Source organism: Papio anubis, chromosome 4 (genome assembly GCF_008728515.1).
Source record: "Papio anubis isolate 15944 chromosome 4, Panubis1.0, whole genome shotgun sequence".
Taxonomy (NCBI): Eukaryota; Metazoa; Chordata; class Mammalia; order Primates; family Cercopithecidae; genus Papio; species Papio anubis.
The window spans coordinates 69,697,851-69,717,044 of NC_044979.1; the positions used below are offsets into that span (position 1 = coordinate 69,697,851).

The following is a 19,194-nucleotide window of genomic DNA, read 5'->3' on the forward strand; positions in this document are numbered from 1 at the left end:
GGGGAGCCAAGATCTGCTAGGTTCCCGCGCCCGGGGGCCTTCGTCGAGGGAGAGGCGTGGCGGCGGCAGCAGGAGGGCTGCAGGAGCGGTCGGGCTGGCGGTTCCGCGCCGCGGCTCCTTCTGCCCAGCGCCCGCAACTCTGGGCTCAGAACTTCTCCTGCCGGCCCACTCGCCCTCGCCCCGCGCACTGGGCGCCAGGCGACTCCCGCACCTTGTCCCCGGCCCGCCCCCGCCTCCTCCTTCGGCCGCACCACTCCCCCTGCCGGCCGCGCTTCTCTCCGTTACAAAGGAGGGAAAATGAGCCGGGCGGCGGCGGCGCGGCGCGGGGCCACCACGGCGGCGGCGAGCGCGGCCGCCCCCGGCACCACGTAAACCGCCCCCGCCCGCCCAGCCGCGGCCCAGGCCGGAGCGGAGCCTGCTGCCCGCCGCCTGCTTGCTGCTCGCCTCCCTAGCCCTGCGCGTCGCCTCCCGGCCGGCCGAGGAGGTGGAAGAGGAGGAGGCGCCGCTTTCCCCGCGGCGCGCGCCCTCGCCGTTGTCTGAGCTGTGCCCTGGACCAGTTTAGGGAAGTTGCCGGGGCCCTGCGTCGCCCAGATGTGCGACCTCATTGAGCCGCAGCCAGCCGAGAAGATCGGCAAGATGAAGAAGTTGCGGAGAACTTTGTCGGAGAGTTTCAGCCGCATTGGTGAGTAGCGCGCTGCCCCCGGCACCCCCAGCGCCCGGTCCCCTCGGCCCGCGCCCCCGCCGCGCTCCTGGCACCAGCCATGCAGCTGCCAGCGGGGCTGGCGTGGGGTGCGTTGCGAGCGGGGGTCGAGGGCACAGTGCTAGGGACCCCGGGGAGGGCGAGGACGCAAAGGAAAGAGACCCCTCTCCCTCAGGATCTGGGGGTTCATTTGTAGTCTCTCTCAAGCCTACAATATGGGTTCCCCCCTCCTCCGCCACTAGTGCTCGCGCTTTCGCGCGCGTGGGGGACGGACGAGGGAACCCCTCGGCTCCCACCGCGCCAGGGGTTGCGCGGCTGCTTGGGCCACTTGTTATTTTTTGTGCACAGACTTTGATATTGGGCGTTTAGTCAGTAATTTAGCTTTGGAAATTGGTGAAACGTTAGACTGTGCCCTGGTATTGTTTAACATATTCAACCTGAAGGGAAGTGGGACAGTTACCTTGGGACCTATTGTTCGGTACTTCGGGTCCTGGAAAGCGAGATTTGGGTGTTCAGTCTCGAGGTCTCAGAATCTTCCCGCGACTGGAGAGAAATACGCGCTGTGGAGTTGTCTGGACATTTAGGAATGTCTCCGGAACTTGTTCCATTTACTAGAGCTCATGGGCTATTGTCTTTAAACCAACCAACCAACTGACCAACAGTGTTTAGGACAGTGAGGAATAAATGCATGTCACAGGTTGTAATAGGGTGACAGCAGTGTCACGTGGAATGGGTTTGTTAGATTTTGAGTATGGGGCATAGAAAACCCCTTTTAACCTGAAGAGGTAGCTGCCCCCCCCCCAACTGTCACAACTTTCACTGATACACGTAACTACCCTGAGCAAGAGAATGCTATAGCCACAAAAAATAATCCCTGCGAGTCCCTAGGAAGCTGCCTAGTCTTTGTTTCACTTGTTTAAAATGTCGTCCATGTTAACAAAGGTGTTAATGGAAATTAAGCATAAAGGTACTTAGTTCCTTAAAATAAAACCCTGGGATGCACATGAGTGTTACGGATATTCTTCCACCCATTCATTGTGAGATATACAAACTTTCTTCAAGTGAGAGAGTGCAATGGATCGAAATGTAGCCAAGTGTTTTTTGTTTTTTTTGTTTTTTTGGTCTTTTAACTTAAAATTTTGTGTTGGTATGCAAAATATTTCCCAAGATGACTGTAAAGTTATGGTATGAAACCAATCTTTAGTTTTATTTATTGCATGTATTGGATATTAATTTCACTCTTCAGAGTTGGAGATACATATGAAGAGTCCCTGCATTCATATGAAGTTTGAAGCCAAGAAGAGTGTGAGAGAGGGAAATGTTGAGTCGTGTGCATTATTAACGAGGATGTTTCAGCCCTGACCCAAACCTTTACAGACGCGGGTTCTGGAGTCCATTAAGCCCGGTTTTAAAACACATTAACTATATGTTTACTAATGCTAATGATTCTGTTGGAGCCCCTCCAGTTTTGTGTTAAATAATTCATTGCAATTGAGTCTCAGTAAGAAACCAAGGACATTAATATAAAAGTTCCTTATGTTTAAATAATTTCAAGGTTTTGATCGACAATCAGTAAAATTTGGATTAAGTACAGTACTGGCAAATGGGGGTATTATAGTTAATTGGATTTTCTAGCTTACTGAGATTTAGTGATGTGAAACTCCTTTTGAATCCAACTCTTGTTAAAATGTCTTCTAAGATCTGGTGGATTTTATATCCTCCCTTTAGGACACAGAATACAGTGCAGTGAGCACAGCTGATTATTTCTTGTATTGATGGAAGGTATGATTCTGAATTGCAGATCTCATTGTGGAATACTGTAAAAGTAGATACTGAAGTGATTATAGTTGTATACCAAGCCAAGGACATTCATTAAAAGTAGCATTACAGAAACAAAATCTGTATTTTCTTATTTTCTTGGTGTTTTATATTGTATTTGCAAAATTAAAACCAGTGGACTCATTCTGATTATCTAAGGATTTTTAAGGTGCTAGAGGTGGTTGAGTTGAGGGCTTACTGTGGGATTATATAGTGCATGAGTTAAGAATGTGGGCTGTGTGTCACACAGACTGGGTGTTTCCGGTGTTGCCATGCCTAGCCGAGGTCCCTCAACTTCTCTCAGCTTCAGTTTTTCATGTACAACTCAGTTTTGTTGTTGGCTTTTAGTGAAATAATGCATACCATGTCCTGTGTGGCACATTAAATAAAGACTCAGTAAACGTTCAAGATATATTATCATTGTTTTTGTTATTATTAGGGATTCCATCATACTGACTTAACTGATCTTATAGATAGAAAGCGAGAGAAGAGGGAAGTGGCCATTGACTTTGTAGTGTAGCCAGCCTTAAAACAGCATGTGGTTTTGAGTTAGGCAGGCCTGGATTTGAACTTGGTTTTCCCTGCTTGCTCTGTGCCTTTGGCAGCCAGTGGAATTTCTCTAAAGCCCAGAGTCCTCATCTGTAAATATTCATGTAAGTTGAATATATGTGAAGACTAAAACGGATAAAATACATGAAAAATCTAGTGCAGTATCTATCACAAGATGAAGGTCATACCGTAGGCTGTCATTATTCCTTCCAATTTCTGTTTATACCCCATCATCCTCCTTTCTTCACTGGTACTTCAAGAGGAGATCAAAGAGCGAATGGTTTATTCTTGTTGAATAATCCACACTGCAACATACTCATTCTCCTTAACCAATCTAAGATGGCTTTTGAAATAGATATACTGACTTTATTTTGCTGCTTTAGTATGATCCAAAAGTGTAGCTTGTTGTATGGTGAAATGTACAATATTATTGTTTAGCTGAAAGAAATTATTAATCAGTCATTTATTGAAAATGAGGAAATGTTTGAAAGTATCTGATATCCGATCAGTGTTTATCATTAATAATAATAATTCTGAATACATAAAGCAATGCTAATGTTTAATTTGTTTACACATCAGAGATCATGCTGAGTTTGTCACTGTCCACCCCAAATACAGCTGATCTGAGATTACTATATTATAAAACACATTGGCTTTCAAGTCATAGCACTCTAATTTACGATATCTGCCAGGGAATGACTACGATATAGTTATGGTTCTTTTATAAGATGGGTGTAATTGAATTTTAAAGGCACCCATCAATTTCAGTAGTATTTATGGTTTTCTACTAAATAGTGTCAATATGGTCACCTATTTAGGAATTACTACAGTTGTCTCACACTTTTTTTTTTTTTTTAAATTTAGGCTAACAAAGACAAATGGGAACTTAATTATTGAATAGTTTAAGTATATTAAAGTTCATTTCCTCTTTTCTTTCTTGTTTCTTTTTTATTTTTGAATGTTAGCCTAGAAGAAGAAAGGCTTTATGTAATATCCGGTTTATGATTAAGGTCAAACTGATATTTTTTTGTACTTATTTGAATACACTTCTTCATACTTATTTGGACTATCTCCTAGAGAAAGGAAGTTTATACTCTGCGATATTTGAGATGAACCCCGTGTATACTATTTCTTTAAAGGATATGGTTTGTGAGGGAACTAAATAAAAAGAAGAGGCTGTGATTACACTGAAGTTTGGGGTTTGTTACCTTGTGCTGTAAGTGTGTAATTCTAGAGTCCAGTTGTCATTTGATGAATTCATTATGTCAGAAAAGAGAAATGTAAGGTTAAATGTTCAGACACAAAATTTAACTATTGTACCATATTTTCCCCAATGCAACTTCAAAATATTTTAATTTGAAAACTACACAATAGAATTTATATCTATGATCTTTTAAGGGAGAACCAATGTATCATTTTCATACACCAAAACTTAAGTGTGTCTCAAAAGATACTCTCCTTTTGCCATTGAGGTAGGGCTCATTAATTCAACAAATAATTACTGAGTAACTCCTTTCCACTGTAGACATTGTTCTGACAGTCAGATTGGCTGACCAATGTGGCTGATCCCTGTCCTCAAGGATTTTAAGGGAAAACAGGCCAATGAATAGGCATTTACAATACAAAGTAACAAATTCTGCCGTGAAGATTAGCAAAATTTGCTGTTGGAGAACACAGGAGGAGCGCCACTTTCATCTAGGTGAAATCATGAGAAGCTTTCTAGAGGAAGCAATGTGTGAGCAGAAGACTGAATAGAATATCTGCTGATCTGAAATATTTTGATATGCCCCTTGGCTATTCCAGAATTGTGTAATATGCCTGTTACTCCATGAAATCCTTCAAGATAATTGTGGATTTACATTTACATGAATGACTACGGCCATCAGGGAATGTAATCAATAATGAGATGTTGTATTCTTGTTTGGGTCAGAATTTACTTATCAGTGACCTGATGAATATCTGGCAAACACATCTTAAGTTGGTGTTTATTGTCACTGTTAACTGCTGTTCAGGACAGGGACTCAGTATTTAGAAGAAACCGTGTAAGGTGTGAATGTAGCAGCGAATGACTTCAGTGAAGTAATGGTGTTCTGTGGTAACCTTGAGCTTGAGAGTATTGTGCAGATGAGAGAATCTGGCTTCCTGTTCTTTATGTCATAGCAAATACACTTGCAGTTTCTTCTGTTTTCTCCTCTTGGTACCTCCAGACCCCGCCTCTTTGTCCAGAATGTTGGAGAATTGTCAGGACTAGGAGATAAGAAGGAAATAGTCCAGTCTCGCTGTTCAAGACAGTCTAGTTTTCTGCTGTCTTCATTTCTCAACTTGAGGGTCTTCATTCCATATTTACATTTCCCTAAGGGATAGTATCTTGTTTTTTGGCAGCAGAGGAACAGGGTCTCACTCTGTCGCCCAGACTGGAGTGCAGTGGCGCAATCTTGGCTCACTGCAACCTCTGCCTCCCAGGCTCATGTGATCCTCCCACCTCAGCCTCCCGAATAGCTGGAACCACAGGGCACCACCTCAATGCCTGGCTCATTTTATGTATGTATGTATGTATGTATGTGTGTATGTATGTATTTGGTATTGTTTTTGTAGAGATGGGGTTTCCCCCTGTTGCCCAGGCTGGTCTCAAACTCCTGAGCTCAGGCGATCCATCCGCCTCAGCCTTCCAAAGTGCTGGGATTACAGGCGTGAGCCACTGCACCTGGTGGGGTAGTATCAACTGTAGTTAAAAAGAACCACTGGATGCTTTGCTTAAGAAAACACATGGCTAAATTTCCAGAACTTTTATAAGGTCCAAAATAAAGACAGTATATTTAAAAGTTTGTGCCGTGAATTACAAGTTTACTGCTGTAGCTTTGCATCTTGCATGGCAACCACATAGTGCGTGTGTTCCATTAATCTTTGTTAAATGAGCTAGGTATGAGGCTGTATGGTAATTTGCTTATGTTGGACTTTGTATGTGAAATCAATGGGCTATTAATTTCTTATTCCAAAGAATTTTGTTTTTCAGATGGAGCAACTTGTCTATATTTAGAATTACATTACTAATGTTTTGTAAAGGACTCATTAGTCAAGTATGTTAATTAAAGGACACGCCTTGGGTTGAGGGAGTAGACAGTATAGTAATATTGTTGACTGGTATTTATACAGAGCCTTGTAGCTTAGAAGTTAAATTCTAGTGAAAACGCAGTCATTAGAAGTTAGCTGGGATCTTAATATGGTTCTTTCAAAACAGATTATTTTAGATTTAATGTAGGTTATTTTAGATTTAATGTAGGTTAAGTTAAATACATAATTAAAACATGTGCAAGTAATTGAATGCAAGATAAGCCATTCACAACAAAGGACTGTCTTTTTATTTTCCATTCACTTTCAGAAGAAATGGTTATCCAATAAAGAAAGATTAGTTTATTAGGCAAAAGGGAAAAATAAGAAACTTTTAGAAACATTTTATTTCCCTCAGCCTACCTGCATCCATCCCTTAATTCACCACAGTCACATTCTTGAAAACACAAATATATGAAACAGAGAAAATAACCTTTTCACGAGTGTTAGAGTATGTATCCTAAGCTTTTCTATGATAGCTTCAGTTTAGGCACATTACTTTTCTCAGAGCTTAATTGCCAGAATAATTTGCTTTTCATTGCTTTTGTCAGAACAAAGCTTTCCAAGTAATAGCTACCCAAGTGCTTCTATCCAGACTAAATCAGGTTTAAAGCAGCAAACACCTATGCACAGTTCTGTAAATTTGAAACATTTCTCCAGCTAGTAAGATAAATTAGCTATTTAATGCATTCTTCTTAATATGAAACATTCTAAGTAATTGTAAAATGTAAGGAACTAGATGTTTGCCAACTGTAGGTGAAATTCTTCTCTTTCTATGTTGGGTGAAAAAATTCCAGTTCTAAAGCTATGGACAGTCATATGATAGTGGTCCCGCAAGATTATAATACTGTATTTTTACTGTACATTTTTCTATGTTTAGATACACAAATACTTGCCATTGTGTTACAGTTGCCTACAGTTTTCAGTACAGTAACATGCTGTATAGGTTTGTAGCCTAGGAGTAATAGGCTATACCATATAGCCTAGGTATGTAGTAGGTGATACCATCTAGGTTTGTATAAGTACACTCTGTGACATTTGCACAATGAAATTGCCTAACGGTGCATTTCTCAGAATGTATCCCAGTTGTTAAGTGACACATGACCATATTTAAAATAAATTTGAAGTATTTGCTGGTTCCTATAAAATATTCTGAATGTATTTTCATTTGAAATACTTTGTTATGAAATTTATCATGTTGAAATGTTTAAATTATGTCTCTCACTCTGCAATGCTTATTTTAACAGGCTTAGTCTTTCATCAACATATCTACTCTTTACTCAGTATGAAAGTGTCATTCAGGGCTCTATGCAAAGTAGGTGTCATCCTAACAATTGGTGATATCTTCTCAAAACCCAGGAGTTTAAGGGGAAATTTCTTCAAGATTACTTTGTGATTCTTTTATACTTTCATTAAAACATGTTCCAACTAAAGAAGACATAGGGAGCAGTTATGTGTGCTTCTTTCTTAGATCTGGGAGGATAGTTCTATTTGTGTATTTATGAAAAATATTTCAAAAAGATTCATGCTGTGCAGTTCTCTCTCTTTCATTTGCAGTTTTCGTATTTGTATCATAACATTGTTATTCAGGTTCGGGTACAATTTACTTTCTGAAATGAAAACACCATACTGCCTTGTTTTTTTTTTCTGTTTTCTATAACTTAGTCTCTTTGGAATTTTTCATAATAACTGTTTCCTTTTCCTTCTTATTTTATAGCTTTGAAGAAAGATGACACCACCTTTGATGAGGTAGGTTACATTTCTTCATCTAATGTTAGTACCAGGTAGTCAGTAGGTGCCAACTTTGTACTTAGAAACAGAAAAAAATGCCTTTAAAACACACACACAAGATGACATCTGTTTATTTCATTGCATTATGATATTTTCAAATTTTAAAATAATCGTTCAAATGAGTTTTGGTAGCAAGTAACAGAAATATGTCTTTTTCAATTAATAAACTAATTAGAAGACACATGCAGGCCTTTGTGTTGTTGCCTTCTTGCTGGTGGTAGTGCTTTAGACATGCAGCGTGATGTATGTGCTTAAGGCAAGTCTGGAACTGTTGGTAAGTTGGGCACCATGGCTCCTTGCAGACCTCAGCTGAATCAGGGTGTGATGTGTTGTTGATGCCATATATTGTCTGTCAGTCTCCCAAAGGAGAAGGTGACTTTTCATGTTCTGGTTTTCCTATTCTTTGTATATCAGATCTGTCTTGATCTATTTGCCACAAAGCAGTATAAAATACTGTTCAAGTAAGGCAGAGAGTTCATGTGTAATTAATAGCATCCTGAATGTGATTTTAAAATTGCAATCATTCCTGAATTTTTGTAGTAAAAGTGGGAATCACTAGAGAAATAATGAATGTTTACAAAATGTTTTCACAGTGCTAAAGAGTGAAGTGTTTCGTTGTAACCATCGTGAGCCACACTCGTTGATCTGTGTTGTAAACTGGGCCACATGTATATATAGATTGTGTGTGTTTGTTTGTTTGTTTGTTTGAGATGGAGTCTTGCTCTGTTGACCAGGCTGGAGTGTAGTGGCATGATTCCGGCTCTCTGCAAGCTCTGCCTCCTGGGTTCACGCCGTTTTCCTGCCTCAGCCTCCCGAGTAACTGAGACTACAGGTGCCCACCACCACACCCGGCTAATTTTTTGTATTTTTAGTAGAGGCGGTGTTTCACCATAATAACCAGGATAGTCTCGATCTCCTGACCTTGTGATCCACCCGCCTTGGCCTCCCAAAGTGCTGGGATTACAGGTGTGAGCCACTGCACCCGGCCTACATTGTGTTTTTGTATAGGAACATGGGTGTTATCTATACAGTGTGCTTACTCTAAGGCCTGATGAAAGCATAAATTAGTTTGGTTTGGTGGTTTGTTTTAATAGTTACATATTCCATGAAATATGCTACCTGGCTTCCCTCTGCTGCAGTACTTCAGTGAGGAAAGGGCATTTGTGCTCATGGAAAGTCCCTTTGGCCATGTGGCTGGCTGTGGTGCATGGCAGGTCTGCTCAGGGAGAACCTGCTCCAGGCTGGGATTTCTGGATGGGGCCAGCGTCATTTGGCTGATACGGTCTGCTGCTTCATCTGCTGCACCTGTTCTCTTTTTCCTGGGCTGAGCTTTACAAACCTGTGTGTCCCTGGACTCTGAAGCAACTTTCCCTGCCAACGTTCCTGTGACATCCTCTACAAAACTTAATTCTTGTAGACTTGAAGCAATAGAGGAGTCTTTTCTTCTCCCTTCATAGTGTGCAATAGTGGAGTTTTCCTCTAAACCTGTATTTCTGGAATTTCTGTAGTGTTGTTATTGAGATGTTTTTCAGGAGAGTGTTTTCTTTCTTTTCGGGAGAAATCAATATGAGAATATTTGGCACCATTTTTCTCTTTGTAAAGAAAGTTTCCCATCTAATTATGGCGATAATTTAAGCTTACATAAAAAAAAGAGAAATAAGGAAAAGGAGAAAGAAAAAAATCTCATAAATCCTGTTACCCCGATACAACAACTGTTGAATGTTCTTGCTGCTTTCCCTGTGTTTTGAAAAAGCAGCCCATTATTACATCCTGCTTTTTTCTTTGGTACAATAACATTATATTTTCCCATGTTTTTACAAACTCTTCCTAATAATCATTAGGAATTTTGAAAACCTTTTTTCTTGCTTAAACACTATTGTTAGTGATTAGCTTTAAAAAACACCTGAGGCTGGTAACTGCTCCCTCTCTCTGTTATTCTGAAACCTCTGCATAGTCAGAGGTTTGGAGTTTGTAACTTGGGTCAAAATCATCCTTAGGTTTTGCAAAGTGGTTTCCTTCCTCTGCCACAAGAGATTGGTAACTATCACAAATCAGTAAATCACAGAATGCTCGACTTGGAAGATCCATTGGAAATAATAATTTTCCCACTCCATCATTTCACAGATAAAGAAATTGAGATCCAGAAGGGGCAGGTAATTTCCAGCTAATGAAGGAAAGACTCAAGGCCAGAAAAGCTTGGGAGATAGTAGTAATGAAGCCATGCTGGGTTATAATTCCTAATTCAACTATCCCCTGTTTGGGTGTTTGACTTATTCATTTCACATCCTTTGTAAAATAGAGATAATAATAGTATCTTCCCTTTAAGGTAGTTGAGAGAATGAAATAAGCTAACGCACATAAAGGTTTCAGAATAATGGCTCACAAAAAGGGAATATCTCATAATTGGTGTTATCTTCATTGCCTTCATGATCATCATCATCAATGCTCTCACTCTGACATCCACCTTCTGTAGTTGGAAGGGCTACAGAGTAGATGGAAGGATTAAAAATGAAGAATTACAGCTATGAGGAAAGTTAATTTCAGATATTCCTCTTAACATTTCACATAAAGCTTCATGTGATGACTTGCATATTAAAACTGAGAAAGTATTATCTAAAGCCCACCGTTGTTTAGATTCCACATGGGGATGATTGCGTTCAAGTTTTTAATCCCTGGGTGTGTTGCACATAGTTAACATTCAGTAAGTATCTATTGAATGCGAGTAAATATCTATTGTAGAGGAGTAGAGAGAGTGATGAATTAGGTGTCAGGTAGTGTGGATTCTCATCTGCCACTTTCTAGTTATTTGGGCAGGTCGTTTAACTTACCCTGGCCTCGACATTCTCATTTGTAAAATCAGTTGAACTGTGATCTTCAGGTTGCCTCTTAGCTCTAAATGTAGGATTCTAAATAATGTAACAACCAACATAAGATTACAACTTTTTTTTCATGTTTTCATGTCAGACAGGTAATGTGCTGACTTTGTAATAAGGTTTGAGGGAGGCACGTCTTACACGTGAGGTGAAACCCTAGTCATCACGCTTATGAACTATACAAAAGGATCAAAATGACAACTTTATCACATCAGAAAAAAGCACTGAAACTCTGGTTGTGTACGTAGGAACTGAGTTTTCTGTGATCATTTTCAGATTATAATGGTAGAAATTTTCTTGAACGCTTATTTTTCTCTTTCTCTTTCTCTCTCCTGGAGCTGAGGGACTCTACAGTCCGTTGGAATCAATTCAGATTTGAGTCTTAAAACTTTGAGGGTTGGGTCAGCTTCTTAGGTATGCAATAAGGTGTGGCAACTCTCCTTATTCAGTATTTATGAGCTGGAGGGCTCCTTATCTCAAGGAGTGGCCTCTTCCAGAGAGTGCCTGAGCAGGAGTTTGGTAGCAACTCCCTGATTCATGTAGAGGATGCTTCTAGAGTGTGTGTCAAATGTTTGACCTTGAACACAGGAGAAAAAGAAATACAGACTTACTTAATCATAGACTGAAATGCCCAAACCAGACTGGAATTATATTCAGGAACTATGCTTGTTGTAAACTGGGCTGTGTTTGTGTGCGCATGCATGTGCTTGTGTGTGTGTTTATATTGAACAGTTTGGAATTATTGAAGCCTTCAGGTATTTACAATAAGCAAACAATAGGGAATTTTGCTGAAGTCGGTCATAGTTGGAGATGGAACATTCTATGAATGATCATTTTGTTTTTCATTTCATTATTTGGTCCCTGACTACAATATTAGTCATTTGATGTTCTGTGGGCTAAATCTGCACGTTTTACTTGGATGGACTAATCATTTCTAAAGACATCCCAAGTAAAATTTTATTAGTTTCAGTCCTTTTCCCCTCCCAACTTCTCGATGTTTGGAAGGGTTTGGCATAGTACTGGCCATAATGAAGGGGCTAAATAATTATTGGAGAAACACATGGTTAAGCTAGATTGAAGATGAAAGAAGATTGGTATTTTGTGTCATAGTTTTTAGTGGACATGATGTTTCCAGTGACATTGTGATGAGAGTCTTGGGTAAAGCATCAACTTCATATCTGTGAAATGACTGCAGAACTTTCCAAATGTCTTTTTACCTTTTGTCTCCAATAAATGCCCAGACCATGTCCTTAAGTGGCCCCATTTTTCCTGAAGTGATGAACAATAACTACACTATGACTTCTGGTGAATTTTTGAATTTTATTTTTGATTTAATGATTTATTTTAGAATATTAATGATACCTAATATATGAAAGGTCAGAAAATACAGATAATCTCCACCAGTGTAAAATTACCACACATAAAACCTTTTGAACTTTGGAGACAAAAGCTCTAATTAAGTGTATATGTATGTGTATGGAAATAGTTGGAAATGGTGATAGCTACAGCAATTCATGAATTGTTCTCATGGGTAGATTAAAAGGTTAACTCATGCAGTTCTGCTTTATCCCTCTGTTTTTTAGCTTTGATGATTTCCAGAACAAAGTATTGACTCTGCCTGGCTCTTTGGTGAGAAATGCAAAATTTTTAGCAATTGGAATAAACCTTTGAAATGCAGAGAATTTCATATGTTTATGGCATATAATCCAGATAATTAAGCACTTAGTTTGTTTTATAAAAATGGGTGATCATGTATGAGTTTTCTCATTCTTCTCTGCTTTGGTCAGTTATTTTATGTTTGTGAGGTAGAAGGCTGCCAGCACTTATTTTGTCATTTTCCAGCTATTTTATTTTTTCAAATCCTAGGAAAATGTGTACAAAGCATATAAAATTTAAAAAAGTTCTACATCTGGTCTGTGAGTGCCCCAAGCACATTTTTATAGGGTTTCTTGCTTACTTTACATTTAATATAACAATTCTGTTAGTTAGAGACTGTGTATATTGATCTTAGCTTCTAGTCCATGTCCCTCTTTGTTATTTTATATAAAGGTATAATACCAGAGCTAATAAAGGTGGTAGTTCTTATTATTACTATTATTATTTTTTGAGACATGGTGTCCCTTGGTCATCCAGGTTGGAGTACAGTGGTGCCATCATGGCTCACTGCAGCCTCCACCTCCAAGGCCCAGCCTATCCTCTCACCTCAGCCTTCTAAGTAGCTGGGACCACAGGCATATGCCACCACCTGGCTAATTTTTTAGTTTTTGTAGAGATGGAGTCTCACCATGTTGTTCATGCTGGTCTCGAAGGCCTGGTCTCAGGTAATCCTCCCATGTCAGCCTCCTAGTGTTGGGATTACAGTTGTGAGCCACCACATCCAGCCATGCAGTGATTTTTATGAGAACCAGAATCGAGGGATGATATGGTTTGGATCGTGTCCCTGCCAAATCTCATGTTGGAGGTGGGGCCTGGTGGGAGGTGATTGGATCATGGGGGTGGATCCTTCATGAATGGTTTAGAACCATCCCCTTGGTGCTATTCTGGTGATAGTGAGGGAATTCTTGTGAGACCTGCTTGTTTAAAAGTGTGTAGCACCTCCCCCTTTGCTCTCTTGCTCTTGGCTTCTGCCATGTAAGAAGCTGGCTCTGCCTTTGCCTACTGCCATGATTGGAAGCTTCCTGAGGCCTCCTTGGAAGCAGAAGTCACTAGGATTCCTGTACATCCTGCATCTCTGAGCCAATTCAACCTCATTTCTTTATAAATTACCTGGTCTTGGGTATTTCTTCATAGCAATGTGAAAATGGACTAGTATAAGTGGTTAGATACAAATATGATTTGTGGATATTTCTGGTCATTCTTTTCCATTTATTGAGCATGGTGAAAGCTGGTTCACTCTTTTCTCTACCCTGTCACCAGCAGGGGGTGTCTCAGTGTCCATATGGATGATGTATACTCTGTAATACAACATTCTAGCATTCCTGACTTTCTCATCTCATACCTGCTTTACCCTTATTTGGTTTCTGCAGGAGCTGCATCTTACTGGGACTGTCCTAGGTTTAAAATATTAAATCCCACTAACAATCTTTCCTGTTTAGCTCTTTTACTGCTGATGTATTCCCTGTATCTCTTCTTTGCTGGCTTCCAGTTTCTAGATGATCCCTTCTCTGCCTGTCCCATCCCATTCTCATAGTCCACAACCCATCCTCCCCCTTTAGTTCCTTTCCTGTTCACTCAGGGCACATCACTGTCTTGCCAGTATCCTTAATGGCCTTACCCCTTTGTACTTCATTTGTAATATATGCTGCCAGCCCTTGATTTTGACCTGGCATCTTTTCCTATCTTACCTAGTGGCTGCCAAGAGCTGCTTGAGGAAATCACTCTGTAAATAAATTTATCATTTCCATCCTTAGCTGGAACGTCAGGCAACTGTGGACCATCTTGCATTTGTGTCCTTATGCCGCTGACTTGTTTCCTGCTGAACTCTTCACTCACCGTAAGCCTTTTTGCAACCCTCCTCCACCCTTTCTTCTTTTAGTAGAAGGCTTTCTCTCTGTTAGTTTCCTAGGGCTACCCTAGCAAAGTACCACAAACTGGGTAACTTAAATAACAGAATTTTTATTGTCTCACAGTTCTGGGGACCAGAAGTCTGACATTAAATGGTAGCAGAGTTGGTTCTTTCAGAGGACTGTTAGAGAAGGATCCATTCGAGGCCTCTCCCCTTAGCTCTAGATGACCACCGTCTCTCTGTATCTTTTTACATTGTTTTCCCTTAATGCATCTCTGTCTATCTAAATTTCCCCTTTTTACAAGGATATAAGTCATATTAGATTAGGGGCTCACCCTACTTCAGTATGACCTCCTCTTAATTTAATTACATCTGTACGAACCCCTTTTCAAAATAAGATCACTTTAGAAGATACTGGGGATTAAGACTTTGACATGAATTTTTGGTGGACACAATTCAACTTGTAACACCCACTAACTTCTAAGAGCTCTTAATACCATTAGGTGTTCACTCTGTTAACACCCTGCCCATTCATGTACCCTTATTTGCTCCAGTCTTACCTCCTTTTTTCTCCATCGATCTCAGGGTTTTGTCCTTTGTTTTGTTCCAGGCTAGTTCTTCCTCCTGTCCTCTCAATTCCTTTCCCTCCTTTCTACTCCAGAAGCTTACATAATTGATTATTTTCTTTCTTTTCTATGTTTTCTTCCCTCTCCTTTTAATAGATACTTTCACCGTAGGCTCTGAACATGCTTAAGTCTTCCCCATCTCATCCATAACTTCAGCCTTCTGTCCTCTGTGATCAGTTGTCATGCTCTGGTTGAGTGGTTGGTGTACACTTGATGTCAGTGTAGCTGACTCAGCTTTCTATTCTAACCTTCACATCCAGATGTCCAGCTGCCAGCTAGAGGTTTCTGCCTCTGTGTCTCACAGTCACCTCAATCTTAGCACATATTATTAATTCTTGTATTTCCCCAAACATGCACCTTCTCTTGTTCCTGTCTCTGCTGTTGGCTCTACCAGCCACATGATTTTCCAAACTAAAAACTTGATGCTATCCTAACTTTTTCTCCAACCCCACATCCAGGTGTTGGCTTGGTTTTTGTTCCTTGCTGTCATATCCATTCCCACTGCTCATGTGCACTTTCAGCCTCGTCATCTGTTCCTGGACAGGGAGTAGTTGTATAACTGACTTCCCTGCCTACGACTTGCCTCCCACTCCAACAGAATGATAGGTCTGAAATACAAATTTGCTGTTCCCCTGCTTACTACTTTAAAAGGTGCAGGTTTAACTCCGAACTCCTGGCTTATCTTTCAAGGCCTTTCACGATCTATCTCTTTCCTACCTTTTGACTCTTATCAAACAGTTATCTTTATTTATTTATTCATTCATTTATTTATTTATTTATTTATTTATTTATTTATTTATTTATTGAGATGGAGTCTCACTCTGTCACCCAGGCTGGAGTGCAATGGCGCGACCTTGGCTCACTGCAACCTCCACCTCCAGGGTTCAAGTGATTCTCTTGCCTCAGCCTCCCAAGTGGCTGGGATTACAGACGCCCGCCACAATGCCCAGCTAACTTTTGTATTTTTAGTAGAGACGGGGTTTCACTAGGTTGGCCAGGTTGGTTCCGAACTCCAGACCTCAGATGATCCACCCATCTCGGCCTCCCAAAGTGCTGGAATTACAGACATGAGCCACCGCACCCAGCTTCAAACAGTTATCTTTTATTTTTGTGACTTTATTATCATTGCAGCTGCTGCCATCTCAGCTCAGAACCTTTTCACTTTTACCTACTTTAGTTCAATAAACTCTTCATTGGTATCACTGCTCCATCTTATTCCTCCACTCAGCCTTCCCGAAATATCTTTCTTGTCATAGTACTCACCTATTCAAAGATTCATATATCAAGTGATGTTTATTTTATGTCATGCTGGTTGTGGTCTCAGCCTGACTCTTGATCTAGTTCAGCCTCACAGGCATTTATGGGTTGACCGTCTCTCAGCATCTTACAGGGCTGGGCCTGGGTAGAGATTCAATCTCACTCTCTCTTATCGTAAGATTTTATAGACCAGGTGCGGTGGCTCATGCCTGTAATCCCAGCACTATGGGAGGCTGAGACAGGTGGATCACTTGAGGTCAGGAGTTCGAGACCAGCCTGGCCAACACGCTGAAACCCTGTCTCTACCAAAAATATAAAAATTAGCCAGGTGTGGTGGTGGGCACCTGTAATCCCAGCTACTCAGGAGGCTGAGGCAGGAGAATCGCCTGAACCCTGGAGGCGGAAGTTGCAGTGAGCTGAGATTGTACCACTGCAGTCCAGTCTGGGGGATAGAGTGAGACTCCATCTCAAAAAAAAAAAGAAAAAGAAAAAAAAGATTTTATATTACTTTCTGTCCTGTTTTATTTTCACTATGGTCATGTCTGCCAGTCCTAGATGCTATGAAACTATTCTATGCAAGAGGTCTAAAAGTTAGACTGTTCTTTAATTATGCCAGTAATCCAGGAAGTCATTATATTTCAAATTCAACATTTTAGATAGCTGAAAAAGAACATCACTACCTCCTTAATTCTCTCATTGGAAATTTAGTGTTAATTTTCTGATGCTTAAAACTTTCTGTGCTTCAGTTTTTTCCTTTTTATAAGTGTTTGATCATATTTACCATCTCCCTAATGATGGTAGACATAATTATCGTAATTAGGTCTAGTCCCAGACAGTGGCTCAAATGTCTGGTTAGTACTGTAAAGATTCAGAGAGGAAGTACATGTCTGTCACAAAGTGTAAGATGTATGACATTTGGGAGAATTAGTCACATTCAATTTGTAATTCTCAAAAGGCAGAATGTTACAGAAATGGAAAACATGAGTAGTGTCCTCTTTCCATCGTGAGCACCCTGCATCCTGGTGGCAGGCTGTATAGCCTGTAGGAAGTCTCTGCTGTAAGAGTGGTTAGTGTTCCCTCTTGGGCAGTGCTCTGATTTGCATGTTTGAATTCATTTGTTGAAAGCTGACCTTTGGGCCAGGCCTGGTGGCAATCCCAGCACCTTGGGAGAGATCACTTGAGGTCAGGAGTTTGAGACCAGCCTGGTCAACATAGTGAACCCTGTGTCTACTAAAAATACAAAAATTAGCCGGGCGTGGTGGCGGGTGCCCGTAGTCCCAGCTGCTTGGGAGGCTGAGGCAGGAGAATTGCTTGAACCTGGGAGGCAGAGGTTGCAGTGAGCTGAGATTGTGCCACTGGACACCAGCCTGGGTGACAGAGCAGGACTCTGTCTCAAAAAAAAAAAAAAAAAGATAACGATGACCCTGACCTTTGATGTAGAAAGTCTTTCTGTACAGCCTAACTACTCTATTTTCTTCAACAAATGCAAAATGGGCTCAGCTGCAGTATACTATGCCTATTTTCCTTCTGACTGGAATTTGAGCCATTAATTTAGAAATCTTTATATTACTCGGTTGTGATTGAGATGGCTTCTCCTATTCAGAACCATAGCAATCATTGAAATCAGTGAGGCCAAGGTGGGTCAGAGTTTTCTCAGGATTGGACCATAGATTCCAGTGCTGAGTGTTTGAGACAAATTTTTTATAGTCCCAAACACTCTTTTTTTTTTTTTTTTTGAGGTGGAGTTTCGCTCTTGTTGCCCAAGCTGGAGTGCAGTGGTGTGATCTTGGGTCACTGCAACCTCTGCTTCCTGGGTTCAAGTGATTCTCCTGCCTCAGCCTCCCAAGTAGCTGGGATTGCAGGCATGCGCCACCCGCCTTGCTAATTTTGTATTTTTCGTAGAGACAGTGTTTCACCATGTTGGTCAGGCTGATCTCAAACTCCTGACCTCAAGTGATCCACCCGCCTTGGCTTCCCAAAGTGCTGGAATTACAGGCATAAGCCACCGTCCCCAGCCTAGTTCCAAACACTCTTAACTCTTATTCTTGCTGTCATGAAATTTATAAAAGGCATAATTACAAGATATTGGAACCAGCAGTTTGCTTTCAGTTTTGCAAGCTCAATTTCTTCAGGACTCATCAGTGTCTTAAAGGAGCTCTTTCATCATTTTAAGGGAATGATTGAAGTAATATTTACTTTTCCCTTTTGAATCTATTGTATTTTCAGTGTGTAAAGTTCTGGTTATTTTTCCAATTTACTATTTATTTTTTAAGTTTTCCTTCTTTCTTAGTAACTTTTAGTTTTCTTAAATTTCTTTTTAAAATCCATTTTTTAAAAAATAATAAAAGAGATGGCATCTCGTTATATTGCCCAGGCTGGGCTTGAGCTCCTGGGCTCAAGCAGTCCACCAGTTTCAGCCTCTCAAAATGCTAGAATTACAAACATGAGCCACCCTACCTGGCTGTCTTTTAGTTTTATTTTATTAACTCTTTTGAAACGAACTGTTCTTTGTTTTAGGCATATGAGCCTGGGAATTTTCTTAAAATTAATTAATTAATTAATTTTGCCTTGGTAACTTTATTGTTAACTGAGTGTTGCATGAGCATCCTAAACTTAGGCTGGGGACATGGAAAATTATTTTACAGTGGTTTTAGGAAAAAGCCAGGTATTAGCAAAATATTGTAAGATTCTGAAATCATCTGCAAGTATGGCATGTCTTATAGTGCAACATTATATGATTAATTTTTTAATACAGAAATTAATGGTTTTCTTGCTTTTCAATAGCTACTCTAAATTCTGTGATACTGATGAATCTTATGTGTATAAGGAATGTGTTGAAAAAATAATTTAAGGTTTTTATGACCCATATAGTCATAATACAGTAGAAAAAAAGTTTTCAATCTGTGCTTTTATACCTAGATGAAAATGCATCAGGCAAGTACTTATTTGAACTTTCACTGATTAAAA

The 19,194-nt window shown here is 40.3% G+C and overlaps 1 protein-coding gene and 1 non-coding gene across 4 annotated transcripts in view; one reads left to right on the forward strand and one right to left on the reverse strand.

Moving 5' to 3' along the window:
• Positions 1-324: 324 nt before the first annotated feature.
• CDK14 (cyclin dependent kinase 14) overlaps positions 325-19,194 on the forward strand; it is a 581,124-nt gene continuing 562,254 nt past the window's right edge. The window contains exons 1-3 of one of the 3 annotated variants that reach the window (XM_031664857.1): positions 569-682; positions 7,893-7,924; positions 12,423-12,468. In XM_031664857.1, coding sequence (XP_031520717.1) covers positions 7,905-7,924; positions 12,423-12,468 — 66 coding nt within the window. In that variant the 5' untranslated portion in view covers positions 569-682; positions 7,893-7,904. Of the gene's footprint in view, positions 683-7,892; positions 7,925-12,422; positions 12,469-19,194 lie in introns of all 3 variants that reach the window. The other 2 variants (XM_017956186.2, XM_021935106.2) reach the window with 2 other exon arrangements.
• Positions 10,925-11,029, reverse strand: LOC116274813. The gene has a single exon (XR_004183587.1). It is a non-coding gene; the product is annotated as a small nucleolar RNA U13 (small nucleolar RNA).